The 17,854-nt window shown below is 41.8% G+C and overlaps 1 protein-coding gene across 1 annotated transcript in view; it reads left to right on the top strand.

The window, feature by feature from the left end:
• dhtkd1 (dehydrogenase E1 and transketolase domain containing 1) overlaps positions 1–9,111 on the top strand; it is a 44,120-nt gene extending 35,009 nt beyond the window's left edge. The window contains exons 8-17 of the mRNA XM_056282685.1: positions 670–982; positions 1,100–1,184; positions 1,798–1,937; positions 2,600–2,750; positions 3,411–3,517; positions 3,826–3,990; positions 4,213–4,295; positions 4,719–4,885; positions 5,095–5,180; positions 8,667–9,111. Coding sequence (XP_056138660.1) covers positions 670–982; positions 1,100–1,184; positions 1,798–1,937; positions 2,600–2,750; positions 3,411–3,517; positions 3,826–3,990; positions 4,213–4,295; positions 4,719–4,885; positions 5,095–5,180; positions 8,667–8,768 — 1,399 coding nt within the window. The 3' untranslated portion in view covers positions 8,769–9,111. The remainder of the gene's footprint in view (positions 1–669; positions 983–1,099; positions 1,185–1,797; positions 1,938–2,599; positions 2,751–3,410; positions 3,518–3,825; positions 3,991–4,212; positions 4,296–4,718; positions 4,886–5,094; positions 5,181–8,666) is intronic.
• Positions 9,112–17,854: the final 8,743 nt, after the last annotated feature.

Raw genomic sequence — 17,854 nt, 5'->3', positions numbered from 1 at the left:
TAAGTGATGAATTAACAATGTCCAGCATTATAGGTCCCAGGAAAAGCCAGAGGTCAGTTGGTTTAGAAGCTGACAAGAGCTTAGTCAAAATATCAAGAGAGATAGTTTCAAAAGCTGTAATAACAGGGACTATCAGTGACTCATTGTATATCAGAATCAGAATTCTTTATTCATCCCCGAGGGGAAATTGGGTCCTATTTACAGACACTCACACTCTAGTAAAGAAAATCTAACAAGATACAAGTTAACAAGAAAAATAGAAGATAAAATAAGAAATAGAATAAAATAATACAAATATATAGATACGAATTTGGTAAGACAGGATCTGTAGAAGCAGCTGGAGTTGAAAGAAATAATTTGGAGATAATTTCCGTTTCAAATCAACTCAAACCAATGCATTTTTGTTTTTTCAACTTTTCCTATTAGAAAAAAATTGTTTCTGTATCTTTTTACTGTATCATCTCTTGATTGATACATCAGCCATTCCACCACGAATGAGTATAATATATAAATCTATATCTACATTACTTTGATTTCCATTCAACCCTTCTCATTTGCAACAAAATTTGTACAAAGTATGAAAAGAAGACTGTTACCCTTTATAGTTTATACATATAGTAATTTTGAAATCTCAAATGACCTGTCATGCCTTATTGCAAACCCTCATAGCTCCAGGAAGAGCATCCCGGACTCCTATTCTAACCAGCTGATTTCGGAGGGCCTGATGACTGACGAAGAACGTGGGGAGATTAAGACCAGACACTATGCCATGCTCAATGACAAGCTGGCCAACATGACCCTGTACAGCCCCCCACCCACCAACCTCCAGGGCCGCTGGGGGGACCTGGTAGAGCCACAGGCCAGGGTCACCACCTGGGACACTGGTGTCCCAGTTCCCCTGCTCCAGTTTGTTGGGGCAAAGTCGGTGGACATCCCTGAGGATGTCAAGCTGCACAGCCACCTGGGTAAAACCCATGTACAGGTAAAGATGAGCTGCAGTTTGGTCCTTATTTTATTTTCAGTTGGTTTCCTTGGTTAAATCATTCACTGCTGGTGTGGCCATGTCCTGTGGTTATGATGGCTGTCCTTGTGATCCTAGGCTCGGTTGCAGAAGTTGGAGGAGGGCACCAAACTGGACTGGTCCACCGCAGAGGCCATGGCTTTTGGTTCACTCCTCTGTCAAGGTTGGTGTCTGTCATGAAGGTCTTACCCAAAGAACAAAAGAGGAAAAAGTTGAGATTAAACTTGTCTTGTTTTGTGAGAGTGCTGTCTGGTATTTGTCAAAATATAGACTTTTCCATTAACCCCTAGTCCAAATTCATTTCTTCATACTTTACCTGTTTAGTTATTGAGAGAGTGCAGATACTTTTAAGAGATATTCCGAGCTTCTTATTCATGTTTTTATTGTTTCTGGAGAACTCAAACTTTGAAATTCTTAAAGCTTATCAGAATATTTCTCACTACAACAAAATTCAGTTGACAAATCTCTCAGAGCAAATTGAATTGAACTTTATGGTTTTTCTTTTTTTGTATTTACATTGAGCATCCCACCAGTAGTAATAGTAGACACTGAGCATCCCACCAAGCCAAGTCCTTCTTTTGAAAAGACCTCATTTGCTTATAATCAGAATCTCAATCTTGGTATGATGTTGCATTCCCCTGTGTCCTCACATAGATAAGAGCACTCGTGCAGAAACACAATTAACACAATAAACCAATGTAGGAACCCTGGTTCTAATTCATAATGCACCGCAGCCAGGTTTACTGACTCAGTGTGTTTTTTCCTTTACTGTGAAGGCTTTAACATCCGTATCAGTGGACAGGATGTTGGGAGGGGCACGTTCAGCCAGCGCCACGCCATGGTTGTGTGTCAGGAGACCAACGACATGTTCATCCCCCTCAACCACATTCACACCCAACAGAAAGGCTTCCTGGAGGTAAAACCATCCATCCAGTCCACATTGAGGAATGTCACTGATTTTCAAACTGCAATTGTTAAATGCTCCAGTTGTTCACAAGTCACTATCGGTGAGTCCGAGTCAAATTTAATGTTACTGGGGGACGAGTTGCAAGTTGAGTTACGGTTCTGTTTTTATGTGGCTCAATTGCAACTCGAACTACGAGTCATGAACTCAAGTCCTGATCCCTAATGTGAGTGTGTCAGGGCTCAACGCTAAGTTTTTCCCAAGGAGCACATGTGCTCGCTCCTAAATTAAAAAAAAAATTGAGGAGCACAGTAAAAAATGTTTAAGTAACACAGTGTTTCCAAATAATTGATTACATACATATTGTTACTGTGTGTGTGTGTGTGTGTGTGTGTGTGTGTGTGTGTGTGTGTGTGTGTGTGTGTGTGTGTGTGTGTGTGTGTGTTGAGGCTGAATATGAAATCTGGTTATGGGCAAAAGTTACAACAGGATACTGACATGGATGGCGTCAGTTCTGGTTTAGGCTGCCCCACAACACTACAGTGCACAAATAAGTCGTTTTTGAATTCACACAGATCATTTCATTACCCAACCATCCTCTACTGTGTTCTTTGTTCTCCATGTGCCCCTTTTTGGTCTGTTTTGTTACGATACTTATGCACATCTTCCAACAGGTGTGTAACAGCCCGCTGTCTGAGGAGGCCGTACTGGGGTTTGAATATGGAATGAGCATTGCTCAGCCCAAGCTCCTGCCCATCTGGGAGGCACAGTTTGGAGATTTCTTCAATGGGGCACAGATCATCTTTGATACTTTCATCTCTGGAGGTAAGCTCCTGACTGCACCAACTGTTTCCACTGTGAGTCGTTCCCAAGAGCTCTTCAGTTCCTGCTGGTTAATTGGTGCTGATGGGTACAAGGTAAAACAGGATCTCAGTCAACGTCAGACCAGAAAAACTATCACATTTGATGAGAGATGCCCATTCAAAAAAGTTTTATTCACTGACATGTATTCGAGTTCACAAAAATAATTTATATTTGTTGAGCTTATCTAGCCTGCACAAGCCAGCTCTTGTGAGTTCTGAGTATATCTGTGTTTATTTTTCTTATTTTTCTTGGCAATTTCTATCAGAAAATAAAAATTAAAGTGTGCAACTACAAAAGTATTGATGATTTGAATATCAGTGGATAAGCTATTGTCTTAAATACACCAGCAATAGAAAGTGTCAAAAATGACATTTGTTTGCATGTAAATCTTCAAGATTTTAGCTTTGAGTTTGATAGATATGGTTAAACAAATGCAAACGTGTTGGTCGATTATGTCATCATCCTTACAGTACATTCAATAAATAACAACTAGACTGATAGACATACAAAATGGAATACTTTATATTAGCGTTCATGGTGCGGGATGAGTAGGAATCAGTTAGTCAGACTATGGTATAGTAAATGAGATTTTCCATGTTAGTGAAATGGCTGTGTCCCCAGGTGAGGCTAAGTGGCTCCTACAGTCAGGAATTGTGATCCTGCTGCCTCACGGCTACGACGGAGCGGGACCAGAACACTCCTCCTGCCGCATGGAGCGCTTCCTACAGGTCTGCTGGACTGTTATTACTGTTATTACCTGTTTAATGGCGCTTCATCCACCATTATTTAATGATACAAAACATTTGAGTTATTTCACTAGTCAAAATTTTTAGTTTTTGATTTTTGCACTCAGTACAGAGGGTACTTATTCGTTGAAACTACTTCACTTCTTTGCCCCTCACCAAGTCAAATTCCCTTCATGTGGACACTTATTGGCTAACCCCAAGACATGAACGCCACTTCCAGAACTGAGTTTTCAGATGGTTTGCAGTGCATCTGCCATCTCTTGAAATTGTCCTGTCCTCTCCTCCCCTAGATGTGTGACAGTAAGGAGGAAGGGGTTGACGGTGACAATGTAAACATGGCTGTGATCAACCCGACCACTCCAGCCCAGTACTTCCATCTGCTGAGGCGCCAAATGATCCGAAACTTCCGGAAACCGCTCATTGTCGCTGGGCCCAAAACCCTGCTGAGATTCTCTGTGAGTGCTGTGTTGTATGACATTCTTAGTGAATTGGACGCTTTAGATTAAATTGTTCATATTGCACAAATGTTCATGTTTAATACTTAGTGATAGCCTTCTACCAAATGCCTGCAGGGACAGGCTGCAGCCCCCTTGGGGCCCAATTCAAATGAAACAGGTTTAGAGAATGAACAAATTAATGTTATTCGGATGGTTGAATGTTGTGCTTTTTTTTTTTAGGGGGCAGTGTCGAGTCTGGCCGAGTTGGCCCCAGGAACTTCTTTCCAGCCGGTGTTGAGTGATACATCAGTCTCACCAGACAGGTACAGAATCTGTATTAAACTAATAATGGTCTCAACATTAAGACTCGTCTCATGGAGTCAAACTGCTGAAGTTGTAGGTCCTTTAAAAAGCCTTAATGTTTATTTAATCAAATGATCTCAATTCCATGCATGAAAAGTTCTTTCATTAACATTAAATAAAACTTTCAGTGAAACTCTGTCTCTGCTGTCTTTGAAATATTGTTTGTTTTGGAACAACCGATTTTATTTTTTTTGGTTGTATAAGGTGAAATTGGCCCTATAGTTCTTTCTATTTGAACAGGAATATTTCAAAGTGCCTTGAATATAATAAGCTGAAAAAAAATGTCTGGGCTTGTGTAAGTATTTCAAAGTTCACAATGGGAGGGCGATTAAACTTCTCAGGACATTCACCTATTCCCGTTTCACCTCTGTACTTTCCAACAGTGTCCAGAAGGTGGTGCTGTGCTCAGGGAAACACTACTATGCCCTGCTGAAGCAGAGAGAGATATCGGCGGCCAGCCACAATACAGCCTTAATCCGCCTAGAGGAGCTGTGCCCTTTCCCTCTGGAGGCTCTACAGCAGGAGCTCCGGAAATATCCCAACGCCAAAGGTAGCGTGCAGCAGCCTGGTGACCTGAGCTGACCTCTGCTGCTGACCTCACAAAACAGCCTGCATGGGCAGCCCTGACCTCTGCTTACTTCGCCTCACCTCACACCACCTCTATTGCCAGCATGGATCTTCAATTTACATAGAAGTTAGCATGGTCCTCTTTTTCTTTTTTAATTGTTAATTGAGAAAAACACATTCTCTCCCTGGCAGAGTTCATCTGGAGTCAGGAAGAACCTCAGAACATGGGTCCCTGGTCCTTCGTGGCTCCTAGGTTTGAGAAGCAGCTGGCATGCAAGGTGAGTCACACATAAATCATAAATGATCATTCTTATTCACTTAACTGTTAATTAAGTATGATGCACACAATAAGATCAACTTTTGTCTTCTGCAAACTCAAGTCTAGTGCAGCAGTGTAGATGTAAACACAACAACACATAAAAACTTTGTCACCACGTAGTTTAAATATCACCACTGTCAAAGCTGAAATCTGCCTTTTCCTCGATCTGGCCCTCCTTCTGGCAACAAGAACCATAAACAAGGTGTTTATGCTTTGGACTTGAACCTATTTTTTTGGCACTTACTTGCGTTGTCGCCTCCTGACTAGATAGTAGTGTTGTATTAACTCTCAGATGTATGTCGCTTTGGATAAAAAACTCTGCTAAATGAAATTGTAACACTGTAATTGTAACATTTTGCCGCTTGTGTGTTGAAGGGTTGGGTACCGTTCACATTTGAACCAATACCGGTACTGCTACCTAGAATTCGGTACTGGTACCCAACGGTACCTTTTTTCGATACTTTACTCTCTCTGTAATGACAAAAATGTCATTTCAGTTGTATTTGCATCACAAATATTGTAGCGAGCATCGTCTGCATCAAGTTTGGAAAAGTGCGGGGCGTCCCAGTAGTGCAGCGGTCTATTCCATTGCCCACCAACACGGGAATCTTTGGTTCGAATCCCCATGTTACCTCCGGCTTGGTCGGGCGACCCTACAGACACAATTGGCCGTGTCTGCAGGTGGGAAGCCGGATGTGGGTGTGTGTCCTGGTTGCTGCACTAGCGCCTCCTGTGGTCGGTCGGGGCGCCTTTTCGGGGGGGGAGGGGGAACTGGGGGGAATAGCGTGAGCCTCCCACGTGCTACGTCCCCCTGGCGAAACTCCTCACTGTCAGGTGAAAAGAAGAGGCTGGCGACTCCACATGTATCAGAGGAGGCAATGTGGTAGTCTGCAGCCCTCCCTGGATCGGCAGAGGGGGTGGAGCAACGACTTGGACTGCTCAGAAGAGTGGGATAATTGGCCAAATACAATTGGGGGGAAAAAAAGTTTGGAAAAGTGCAACCATGTTCAGTTCACCATTGCCTTGACTGTATTGGACTTGAACAGGCTGCATGTTTAAAGGAGGGGTAATTTAGTCTCTCTCTCTCTCTTTCTCTCTCTCTAACGTATACTCTCTCGCCCAGATGGGCACTTGCAACAAGCGGTAAACTAGGAGGGCTTTTTCAAAAGGCTCATAAGGAATCTTATCAATATTTATTTCAATTAACAACACAACCCGGTCTCAAGGTACCTGAATTTGACATCGATTGATCTAACGTGAATAGGCACTCGGTAGTACTGATGTAATTCTGTCGGTACCTTTAAAAGTATTGAGTTTGGCACCCAACCCTAGTGTGTCATCAGCTCAGCAGTAAAGTAAAACCAAGTCTCTGGCTTCTTTTAAATCTCGTCTTAAAACTTTTCTTTTTATGAAAGCTTTTACAAGTGTTTGATATTTGTTTTTATTTATACTGTTTTTACTTTTACTTATTTGGTCTTACTCTTGTTTTTGTCTTGTCTGGTTTTATTTTTTTATTTTTGTGAAGCACTTTGTTACATTGTTTTAGAAAAGTGATATATAAATAGAATTATTATTATTATTATTAAAGACTATCCACCCTTGTCAAAATGGCACCCACAGACCAAAGCTAACACAGGCAGTCTAATGTATCACAAACTATATGAGAACACTGTTGTACTGTAGTATTGATTTTAGTATTGGTAGATTAGCTGTCCAACAGAAGCATCACCACATCATCATCACATTTCAATCCTTTTTCCTGTTTGAGAGGGAAACGTGTTTTTGCCTTTGCACCAGTGTTTGTCCTACCTGGTCAAAAATTTTAACAGCGGTATATGGAGAGCGTCTCCAACCATGTTAAAGACATAACCTGACTCCATTGTCTAGATGGATGAAAATAATTATCAATGGAGTAATGTCCTGGATTTCAGCTTTAATTATAGTTATATACATTTTCGGTACCAATAGAATATCATACACAATGGCAAAAGTAACAAAAATCGAGGCCCAATTACGACTCCCCCCACCGGGCCCTACCCTTAGTTTCGGAGCGCCCTCTACTGAGTAGTGGCCATTCAGAACAGAGCTACAAGGTGTAGAGATGAAATCTTTACCTAGGAAATGAGACACTACTCATTATGTCATCACCATTGTAATTACGTCTGTTGCTCAGAGTTGTATTAGTTGCCTGATTTTCTCTGGACATGGTTATAACATTATTGTACTATACAGTTTATATTAAAGCCTGTTGCTTGCTACCGTTGCTTGCCAGCTATTATAGTGCCAGATCTGACCAAATTTACAAGACAGATTAATCAATTGACAATAGCCAGGAAGCATGTTTACACATCGGCTATTTCAGTGTAGTCATGCCCATAGAAATCTCTCCCCTGGGTCACACAACATGAAGGAATCTTTATGAATGTTTATGACTGTTGTCTTTAAGTGTCATTTGGTCAATTATGTAATTTTTAATGCAAAGTTGATATTGTTTGAGATGTCTTTGTTGGAGCAACCTGAGTGGGACCAAGCCACTCGATTTGATATTCTTCACATGTCTGTAGCTCAAAAACAGACATCTCAAAAGATGTAAACTTTGCATTAAAAATGACATAATTGACTGAATGACACTTAATGGCAAGTCATAAACATTCACAAAGTCTTCTTCATGTTCATGACAGGTGTCATGTCACGGTTATGACAGTGTCATCTTATGCTCAGCCCTTCAGATAGTGTTATCCTGCGCTGCACTAATATCATGTGAGCAGGGAAGTGCAGAAAATTTGCAGCGGGATCATTTTTCAAGCTTCATACATGGGACATGGAAATTACTGTACTTTCACTCACAAATCGTCATTTGCACGAAGTTCTACTGACATCATGAATAGTGGTTTTTCTGAAATGCTTGTTATAACAATCCAATTACATATTGCTTTGCATCGACATTAAACTAAGATATTCCAATGGGTTTTAAAATGTTTGCATGATTATCTACCAAGTTATATACATTTATCGGCTTCTTTCCCCACACCAGTAGCCAAGTTCCATGTTATACTGCCTTAGTTCACAAAAGCTTTTAGGAATTTTCTTCTACCACTCCGTTTGGAGTCTGCCTCTGAAAATGGTCCGTTTGGAGGGCCATTGTGGAGCATTCTGACGGACGACCTAGGTGAGGAGGTGAGGTGGAGGGCCATTTGGAGGGTTAGATGACCACTACCCCTCGATCCCCAAAAGAAACGGGACACCCTACCCTACGCAGCCATGTGCAAAATGGAGGGGTAGGGCCAAGTGGTAGGGCCAAGGGGGGTAATTGGGATTGGGCCCTAGAATATTTGTAGTAAATAGAGAGGAATAAGAATTAGTTAAGATTAGCATAAAATGAGGAAAACCAAAACCAAGGATAGAAAAATGTAGAATAACGGACCCCATCCTCTTCCCTTATCAGCTTCAGTTGGTTGGTCGACCGTCTCTACCGGCTCCCGCCGTGGGCATCGGAATGCTCCATCAGCAGCAGCAAGAGGCCATCCTCACCGCCACCTTCTCATAAGATGCTGAAGCGGGTAACCAAACAGATGCTGCGCGGGGATACAAACTATCACAACATATCTAGTGTGGTCCACACAGTCTAATGTGCTGCCAAAACTAAAACCACAAACGAAGGGCTGCTGTGTTAGCCCTGTGGACTGTTTCAAGTGGATCACGTTGATCTTTTTTGAGGTTGGGTCTAGCAAACCTCGTGTTAAGACTGAATTCAAAAAGGCAGGCCCATCCAAAAAAGTGGAAGAAGAGGAAAGCCACTTTATTTTGTCATTGTACAGTTGTATGGTTACAATGACATTTGTTTTCTGCATTCAACTCATCTTATTGTATAGGAGCAGTGGGAAGTTGCAGCACCCAGGGACCAATTCCAGTTCTTCTTTCCATTGTCTTGGTCAGGGATACAGGCAAGGGTATTAACCCTAACATGCATGTCTTTTTGATGGTGGGAGGAAAGCGGAGCACCCGGAGGAAAGCGGAGCACCCAGAGGAAACCCACGCAGACCCGGGAGAACATGCAAACGCCACACAGAAAGGACCTGGTATGGTCTGGGGTTCGAACCCAGGACCTTCATGCTGTGAGGCAACAGTGCTAACCACTGGGCCACTGGGCTGCCCCGGATGGTCCAATCACAGTTTTGAGGACTGATCTGAGGTGGTTAGGTAGTTCAAACATAAAGGGGCAGAATTGTAAACAACAGTGGCAGTACAGACAAAGTCACATCAGTCAAGTCCATCTTAGTAGTGTGAAGTGTTTTCTGTGACATCAGCTGACATACACTTGCTTATTGTGCACTTTTCCTCCATCATGACTCATTCTATAATATCTGACCCTCAGCACAACTTAGTACTGCCTCTGATGGTATTTACTGTTCTGTTTTGTCACATCTCAACAACATAACCCCCATAAATGGTGGCACGTTGGCTCAGTGGTTAGCACTGTTGTCTCACAGCAAGAAGGTCCTGGGTTCGAACCCCAGGCTATACCAGCTCCTTTGTGTGTGGAGTTTGCATGTTCTCCCCGTGTCTGCGTGGGTTTCCTCTGGGTGCTCCAGTTTCCTCCCACCATCAAAAAGACACGCATGTTAGGGTTAATACTCCTGTTTGTGCCCCTGAGCAAGGCAATAGGAAAAAGAACTGGAGTTGGTCCCCGGGCACTGCACCACAGCTGCCCACTGCCCCTATACAATAGGATGAGTTAAATGCAGAAAACACATGTCATTGTAACCTGTACAATGACAAAATAAAGTGGCTTTCTTTCTTTCTTTTAAATCAGGCTCTAGAGCAGTGGTTGAACTATTCACTTTTGGGCAGGCCTGTCTTTTTGAAATGGTGCTAAAATGGGAGGGAGGCTAGACCCAATATAAAAAATATTCACCATGATTGACTTGTGTGATTGGTCTGGATCAGGAGGTTACTGCTGTATGTAAAACACTTGGAATCCAGAGATGGCATGAACGTCAGCTTAAAATTAGTCAGAATCCTTTACTGTAAAAACTAAATAAGGCCAGCTGTTAAGAATTGTATTTTTGAAATTTTCTTACTGGTCTCATCCTAGTTTGGTTTTGTTCATGTTTTTTTTGTTTTTTGTTTTTTCAAAGCAAGGCCTGTATTCTAATCAGTACTCTGCCAACGTTCTCTCTCATTGGCTCTATCTCTCTCACGCGCAGCATTAGTTCTGAAGTGATAAAGACTTGAATCAAGGCCTTAGAGGTGAAGTTTACAGTAGAGCTGCAAAAACAAGGGCACTTCAGCACGTCTATCGACACCATGTCTGCTTTAAAAGGGCTGAGTTATCTCCTGTGTCAACTTCGTACAAGACACTAATGTTTGTACCATAGCAAATGTCATAACATCAGTTAAAGTAGCATTTGTGAGTGGATGAAAATATTAATATTTTGTATTAAGGTTTAAATTTACAGAGTAAGATGAACAGTGTTTCTGATATATGTGACAGTAGCATATTGATAGTGTTTGAAACCATTCTGTGGTTAGTGTGTATTATGGAGAGAATTTAAAGTGGCTTTTTTTTTAAATCTTCAAACTTGTTTATCTCTACACAGGTACAAAGAAGAATTCTAAATGAGATGGCTCTTTTCGTGTTATTTAAATATGGTTTAATCGAAAGACGCAAAGTGCACATCGTCATAATAACGGGCTAATGTAAGGGTAGAGTTTCTCCAAATAATGAGGGACAAGATCATTTTTCTTGGATTTGGACCTACAGGCCTGAATACCAGGTGTGCTATACTAGGAGTAATTATACTCTTACGTTACCTAGAATCAGCATGACTCCTGTTAAAGGGCTAATGTATGTGAAAAATGTCTCCAAATAGAAATATTTAATAATGTCAAATAAATTTAATTTCACAATTCTGTGTGTCGTTTTATCTCTTCACCGGTCTCAGTCTGCTCTGTGAGCAGCTAAACACACTACCTCTTTTGTGAGTTTTTCTATCATATAAAGGTGAAAGACCATCTTTAAACTGATACTGGGCAAAAATTTTTTGTAGTAATTTATTAAGATCTGGAGCATGTTCCACTTTAATACACGTAATTCCACGGCTTCTTCCTCCAATGGTCTGGAGAAGAGAAGCACAGACAGTACTGACAGACAGGTGACTTCTTGATTTTAGTTCTTTTAAACTTAAGTGCTGCCTTTGAAACAGTTGATCATAGTATCCTCTTACATTGCTAGCCTTAGAGACTTGGGTAGGCATCAAGGGCTCTTAGTTTATTATGCTCTTACCTCACCAATGGAAGTACTTTTCTTGTTGTTCTGGGTAACTACTTCCTCAATGGCGCAGTTGAGTTGTGGTGTCCTTCAAGGCTCAGTTCTTGGCCCTCCTTCTGTTATATATATATATATATATATACACTACCGTTCAAAAGTTTGGGATCACCCAAACAATTTCGTGTTTTCCATGAAAAGTCACACTTATTCACCACCATATGTTGTGAAATGAATAGAAAATAGAGTCAAGACATTGACAAGGTTAGAAATAATGATTTTTATTTGAAATAAGATTTTTTTTACATCAAACTTTGCTTTCGTTAAAGAATCCTCCATTTGCAGCAATTACAGCATTGCAGACCTTTGGCATTCTAGCTGTTAATTTGTTGAGGTAATCTGGAGAAATTGCACCCCACGCTTCCAGAAGCAGCTCCCACAAGTTGGATTGGTTGGATGGGCACTTCTTTGAGCAGATTGAGTTTCTGGAGCATCACATTTGTGGGGTCAATTAAACGCTCAAAATGGCCAGAAAAAGAGAACTTTCATCTGAAACTCGACAGTCTATTCTTGTTCTTAGAAATGAAGGCTATTCCATGCGAGAAATTGCTAAGAAATTGAAGATTTCCTACACCGGTGTGTACTACTCCCTTCAGAGGACAGCACAAACAGGCTCTAACAGGTACTATTTAATGAAGATGCCAGTTGGGGACCTGTGAGGCGTCTGTTTCTCAAACTAGAGACTCTAATGTACTTATCTTCTTGCTCAGTTGTGCAACGCGGCCTCCCACTTCTTTTTCTACTCTGGTTAGAGCCTGTTTGTGCTGTCCTCTGAAGGGAGTAGTACACACCGATGTAGGAAATCTTCAATTTCTTAGCAATTTCTCGCATGGAATAGCCTTCATTTCTAAGAACAAGAATAGACTGTCGAGTTTCAGATGAAAGTTCTCTTTTTCTGGCCATTTTGAGCGTTTAATTGACCCCACAAATGTGATGCTCCAGAAACTCAATCTGCTCAAAGAAGTGCCCATCCAACCAATCCAACTTGTGGGAGCTGCTTCTGGAAGCGTGGGGTGCAATTTCTCCAGATTACCTCAACAAATTAACAGCTAGAATGCCAAAGGTCTGCAATGCTGTAACTGCTGCAAATGGAGGATTCTTTGACGAAAGCAAAGTTTGATGTAAAAAAAATCTTATTTCAAATACAAATCATTATTTCTAACCTTGTCAATGTCTTGACTCTATTTTCTATTCATTTCACAACATATGGTGGTGAATAAGTGTGACTTTTCATGGAAAACACAAAATTGTTTGGGTGATCCCAAACTTTTGAACGGTAGTGTATATATATATATATATATATATATATATATATATATATATATATATATATATATATATATATATATATATATGCTGCCTCTTGGCCAGGTTATTCAAAATCATGATGTTTTACCATTTTTATGCTGATGACACTCAGTTATACATGCCACTAAAACCCACAGATCCTAGCGGCCTAGCAAATCTCACAACTTGCCTCTCTGACATTAAATTCTGGATGTCTGAAAATGTTCTTAAATTTAATGATGATGGGTGTCCAGGTGGTGTGGCAGTCTATTCCGTTGCCTACCAACACGGGGATCGCCGGTTCGAATCCCCGTGTTACCTCCGGCTTGGTCGGGCATCCCAACAGACACAACTGGCCGTGTCTGCAGGTGGGAAGCCGGATGTGGGTATATGTCCTGGTCGCTGCACTGGCTCCTCCTATGGTCGGTCGAGGCACCTGTTTGGGGGGGAGGAGGAACTGGGGGGGAATAGCGTGATCCCCCCACACGCTACGTCCCCCTGGTGAAACTCCTCACTGTCAGGTGAAAAGAAGCGGCTGGCGACTCCACGTGTATCGGAGGAGGCATGTGGTAGTCTGCAGCCCTCCCTGGATTGGCAGAGGGGGTGGAGCAGTGACCGGGATGGCTCAGAAACTTGGAATAATTGGCCAAGTACAATTGGGGAAAAAATCCCAAGCCAAATAAATATTATATATATATATATATGTGTGTGTGTGTGTGTGTGTGTGTGTGTGTGTGTGTGTAAGTCTGGGGTCATTCTGTTCGGTCCCCCAAATTCCATTAGCCCTTTTGGTACTAATCTTGGTGGTCTGTCAAGTAGTCTGAAACAGACTTGTAGGAATCTTGGGGTAATATTCGATGCTAACCTCAGTTTTGATAATCAAATCAAACATGTTGTTCAGTCATGCTTTCTCCAGCTCAAGGTAATCTCTAAAGTTAGGCCATTTTTATCAATTGCTGATCTACAAAAAGTTGTACATGCTTTTATCTAGTCTCGGCTTGATTATTGCAATGCATTGAAAAGACATGTATGGGGTGTCTGGGTAGCGTGGTGGTCTATTCCGTTGCCTGCCAACATGAACACGGGGATCGCCAGATTGAATCCCCGTGTTACCTCGGGCGTTCCTACAGACACAATTGGCCGTATCTGCGGGTGGGAAGCCGGATGTGGGTATGTGTCGTTGCACTAGCACCTCCGCCAGTCGGTCGAGGCGTCTGTTCTGGGGGGAGGGGGAACTGGGGGGAATAGCGTGATCCTCCCACGCGCTACGTCCCCCTGGCTAGGTCACTGTCAGGGGAAAAGAAGCGGCTGCCGACTCCACGTGTATCGGAGGAGACATGGCAGTCTGCAGCCCTCCCTGGATTGGCAGAGGGGGTGGAACAGTGACCGGGACAGCTTGGAATAGTGGGGTAATTGGCTGGATATTACTGGGGAGAAAAAGGGGGGGGGCATAAAAAAAAAGACATGTGAGTTGCGGTTAGTACTCCTGTCTGTGCCCCTGACCAAGGCAATGGAAAGAAGAACCGGAGTTGATCCCTGGGTGCTGCAGGTGCCCACTGCTCCTGTATAATAGGATGGGTTAAATGCAGAGAACAAATTTCATTGTAACTGTACTGTAACATGCCTATAAACGCCAGAGTAGACCGCTTAAGTTTTACACACTCAAACTGCTTTAATCACCCTTCCGTGCTAAGTTACAACTGAAGTCGCTACTTGTGTACGTCATAAGTACTCGCCGGTAATTTAAAGTGACCACACCATAACCCTACATTCTCCCTCTTCTAGATGTAACACAAAATGCATTACAGCAACACAAACGACAGCTATGTTGCATAACTTGACTGGCACAGATCCCTGAACACAACAGCATGAGTGAGGTACAGCACATAACAGGAAACTGACAAACTCACACACCAGAAAAAGACGACATGGAATGTGTAACTAATAAGGTACAGAATAACCAACCGTAATCAATCACGGGAAGAACTATATTTCTCAGAGTGCACACATTAGTTTTATCGGTCACTGGGGCTAAGTGGTGGTGTAATCCTGATAATGCTGGTTGGGGTGGCTGACTCTTCCTGAGTGAGTCACCACAAGTCAAGTCAAGTCAATTGTATTTGTATAGCCCAATATCACCAATTACAAATTTTCCTCAGTGGGCTTAACAGCAACACAACATCCTGTCCTTAGACCCTCTCATCGGATACGGAACAACTCCCTAAAAAAAAAAAAAACCTTTAACAGGGAGAAAAAATAGGAAGAAACCTCAGTGAGAACAACAGAGGAGGGCTCTCTCTCCCAAGATGGACAACGTGCAATGGATGTTGTGTTTACACAATTTACACAATACAACATTAGAATAGGATGAATAGAATTATAATGGACTTATAAAATTCATGAAGAATATGATGCGCAGGATGCCAAGCAGTGTCCAGACGCCACGGGAACAGTCCAGAACCCAAGCCACGCGAGCAGCACCATCATGTAAAAAAAAATTATAGGGATTTATAATATACACTACCGTTCAAAAGTTTGGGATCACCCAAACAATTTCGTGTTTTCCATGAAAAGTCACACTTATTCACCACCATATGTTGTGAAATGAATAGAAAATAGAGTCAAGACATTGACAAGGTTAGAAATAATGATTTGTATTTGAAATAAGATTTTTTTTACATCAAACTTTGCTTTCGTTAAAGAATCCTCCATTTGCAGCAATTACAGCATTGCAGACCTTTGGCATTCTAGCTGTTAATTTGTTGAGGTAATCTGGAGAAATTGCACCCCACGCTTCCAGAAGCAGCTCCCACAAGTTGGATTGGTTGGATGGGCACTTCTTTGAGCAGATTGAGTTTCTGGAGCATCACATTTGTGGGGTCAATTAAACGCTCAAAATGGCCAGAAAAAGAGAACTTTCATCTGAAACTCGACAGTCTATTCTTGTTCTTAGAAATGAAGGCTATTCCATGCGAGAAATTGCTAAGAAATTGAAGATTTCCTACACCGGTGTGTACTACTCCCTTCAGAGGACAGCACAAACAGGCTCTAACAGGTACTATTTAATGAAGATGCCAGTTGGGGACCTGTGAGGCGTCTGTTTCTCAAACTAGAGACTCTAATGTACTTATCTTCTTGCTCAGTTGTGCAACGCAGCCTCCCATTTCTTTTTCTACTCTGGTTAGAGCCTGTTTGTGCTGTCCTCTGAAGGGAGTAGTACACACCGGTGTAGGAAATCTTCAATTTCTTAGCAATTTCTCGCATGGAATAGCCTTCATTTCTAAGAACAAGAATAGACTGTCGAGTTTCAGATGAAAGTTCTCTTTTTCTGGCCATTTTGAGCGTTTAATTGACCCCACAAATGTGATGCTCCAGAAACTCAATCTGCTCAAAGAAGTGCCCATCCAACCAATCCAACTTGTGGGAGCTGCTTCTGGAAGCGTGGGGTGCAATTTCTCCAGATTACCTCAACAAATTAACAGCTAGAATGCCAAAGGTCTGCAATGCTGTAATTGCTGCAAATGGAGGATTCTTTGACGAAAGCAAAGTTTGATGTAAAAAAAATCTTATTTCAAATACAAATCATTATTTCTAACCTTGTCAATGTCTTGACTCTATTTTCTATTCATTTCACAACATATGGTGGTGAATAAGTGTGACTTTTCATGGAAAACACAAAATTGTTTGGGTGATCCCAAACTTTTGAACGGTAGTGTATATAAAAAGAAAATGTGATGAGGGGAATGCCAGGCAGCATCCAAGTGGCGACCACCATCACCACGGAGACCTGGGAGGAGAACCGGCTGCACGCGCACACAAGGGAGACTCACATGACACCATTCACACACAGAAAAAGAGAAAGGAGAAGACATCATTCAGAGAGAGAAAAGACATGTGAGAGAAGAGAACAGTTAGCAGTAGTCGATAATCTACATGCTATAATCTCGTTGGCAGAACAGTGGTTGATAAATTCAGTGAGACAGAAAACCGACCTGCCATGCAGTACAGGTTGTGAAACACTCAAAGGCAACTAATTGTAAGCTAAGGTAAAAAGATTAGTTTTAAGTTTGGATTTAAAGGACTCAACAGACTCTGATTATCTGACAGCAGCAGGCAGGTTATTCCACAAGAACGGAGCGCGATAGGAAAAGGCCCTGCCACCAGCTGACTTGTTTTTAGCTTTGGGTACACACAGGAGCCCTGTATTTTGAGAGCAAAGAGCTCGAGATGGAATGTATGGTTTAAGGGGATCAGACAGGTAGGATGGAGCAAGCCCATTTAGGATTTTACTAGTCAGCACGAGCACCTTGTATTCTGATCTAACATGGATAGGAAGCCAATGAAGGGAGGCAAGAATTGGTGTAATACGGTCAAATTTCCTAGATTTAGTTGGGATTCTAGCAGCAGTATTCTGAACCATCTGAAGACTTAGTACTAGAATGTGGCAGACCTGAAAACGGAACATTACAGTAATCAAGTCTGAATGAAACAAATGCATGTATTAGAGTCTCTGCGTTAGCCATGGAGAGAGAAAAAATGAATTTTAGCTATGTTACGTAAGTGAAAAAGGCAGTCTTGGTGATTTCTTTAATGTGCTTATCAAAGGAAAGGCTGGGATCAAATGTAAAATCAAGATTTTTGACTGCCACACTTTGTGAAACTACAGAGTTGTCGATTGTTATTGTTACTTGATCAAATTGGTGTCTGTGTCTAGCAGGGCCAATGACCAGCATCTCGGTTTTATCTGAGATTAAAAGCAGAAAGTTAAGTGACATCCAGTTTTTCACAATAGCCAAGTAGGCCTCTAAATTAGTCATTTGAGTATGATCATCAGCCCTTATAGGCACATGCAGCTGAATATCATCAGCATAGCAATGGGAATGTATTCCATAACTGCGTATAATTTGGCCAAGAGGTGAAATATAAAGAGAGAAAAGTAGAGGGCCAAGAACGGAGCCCTGAGGCACACCATATTTAACGTCAGAGAATTTTGATATTACTATAGCAGACACAATGTG

Source organism: Lampris incognitus, chromosome 6, assembly GCF_029633865.1.
Source record: "Lampris incognitus isolate fLamInc1 chromosome 6, fLamInc1.hap2, whole genome shotgun sequence".
Classification (NCBI taxonomy): Eukaryota; Metazoa; Chordata; class Actinopteri; order Lampriformes; family Lampridae; genus Lampris; species Lampris incognitus.
Note: the sequence above shows the minus strand (reverse complement) of the source record. Positions and strands in the feature narration are given on the sequence as shown.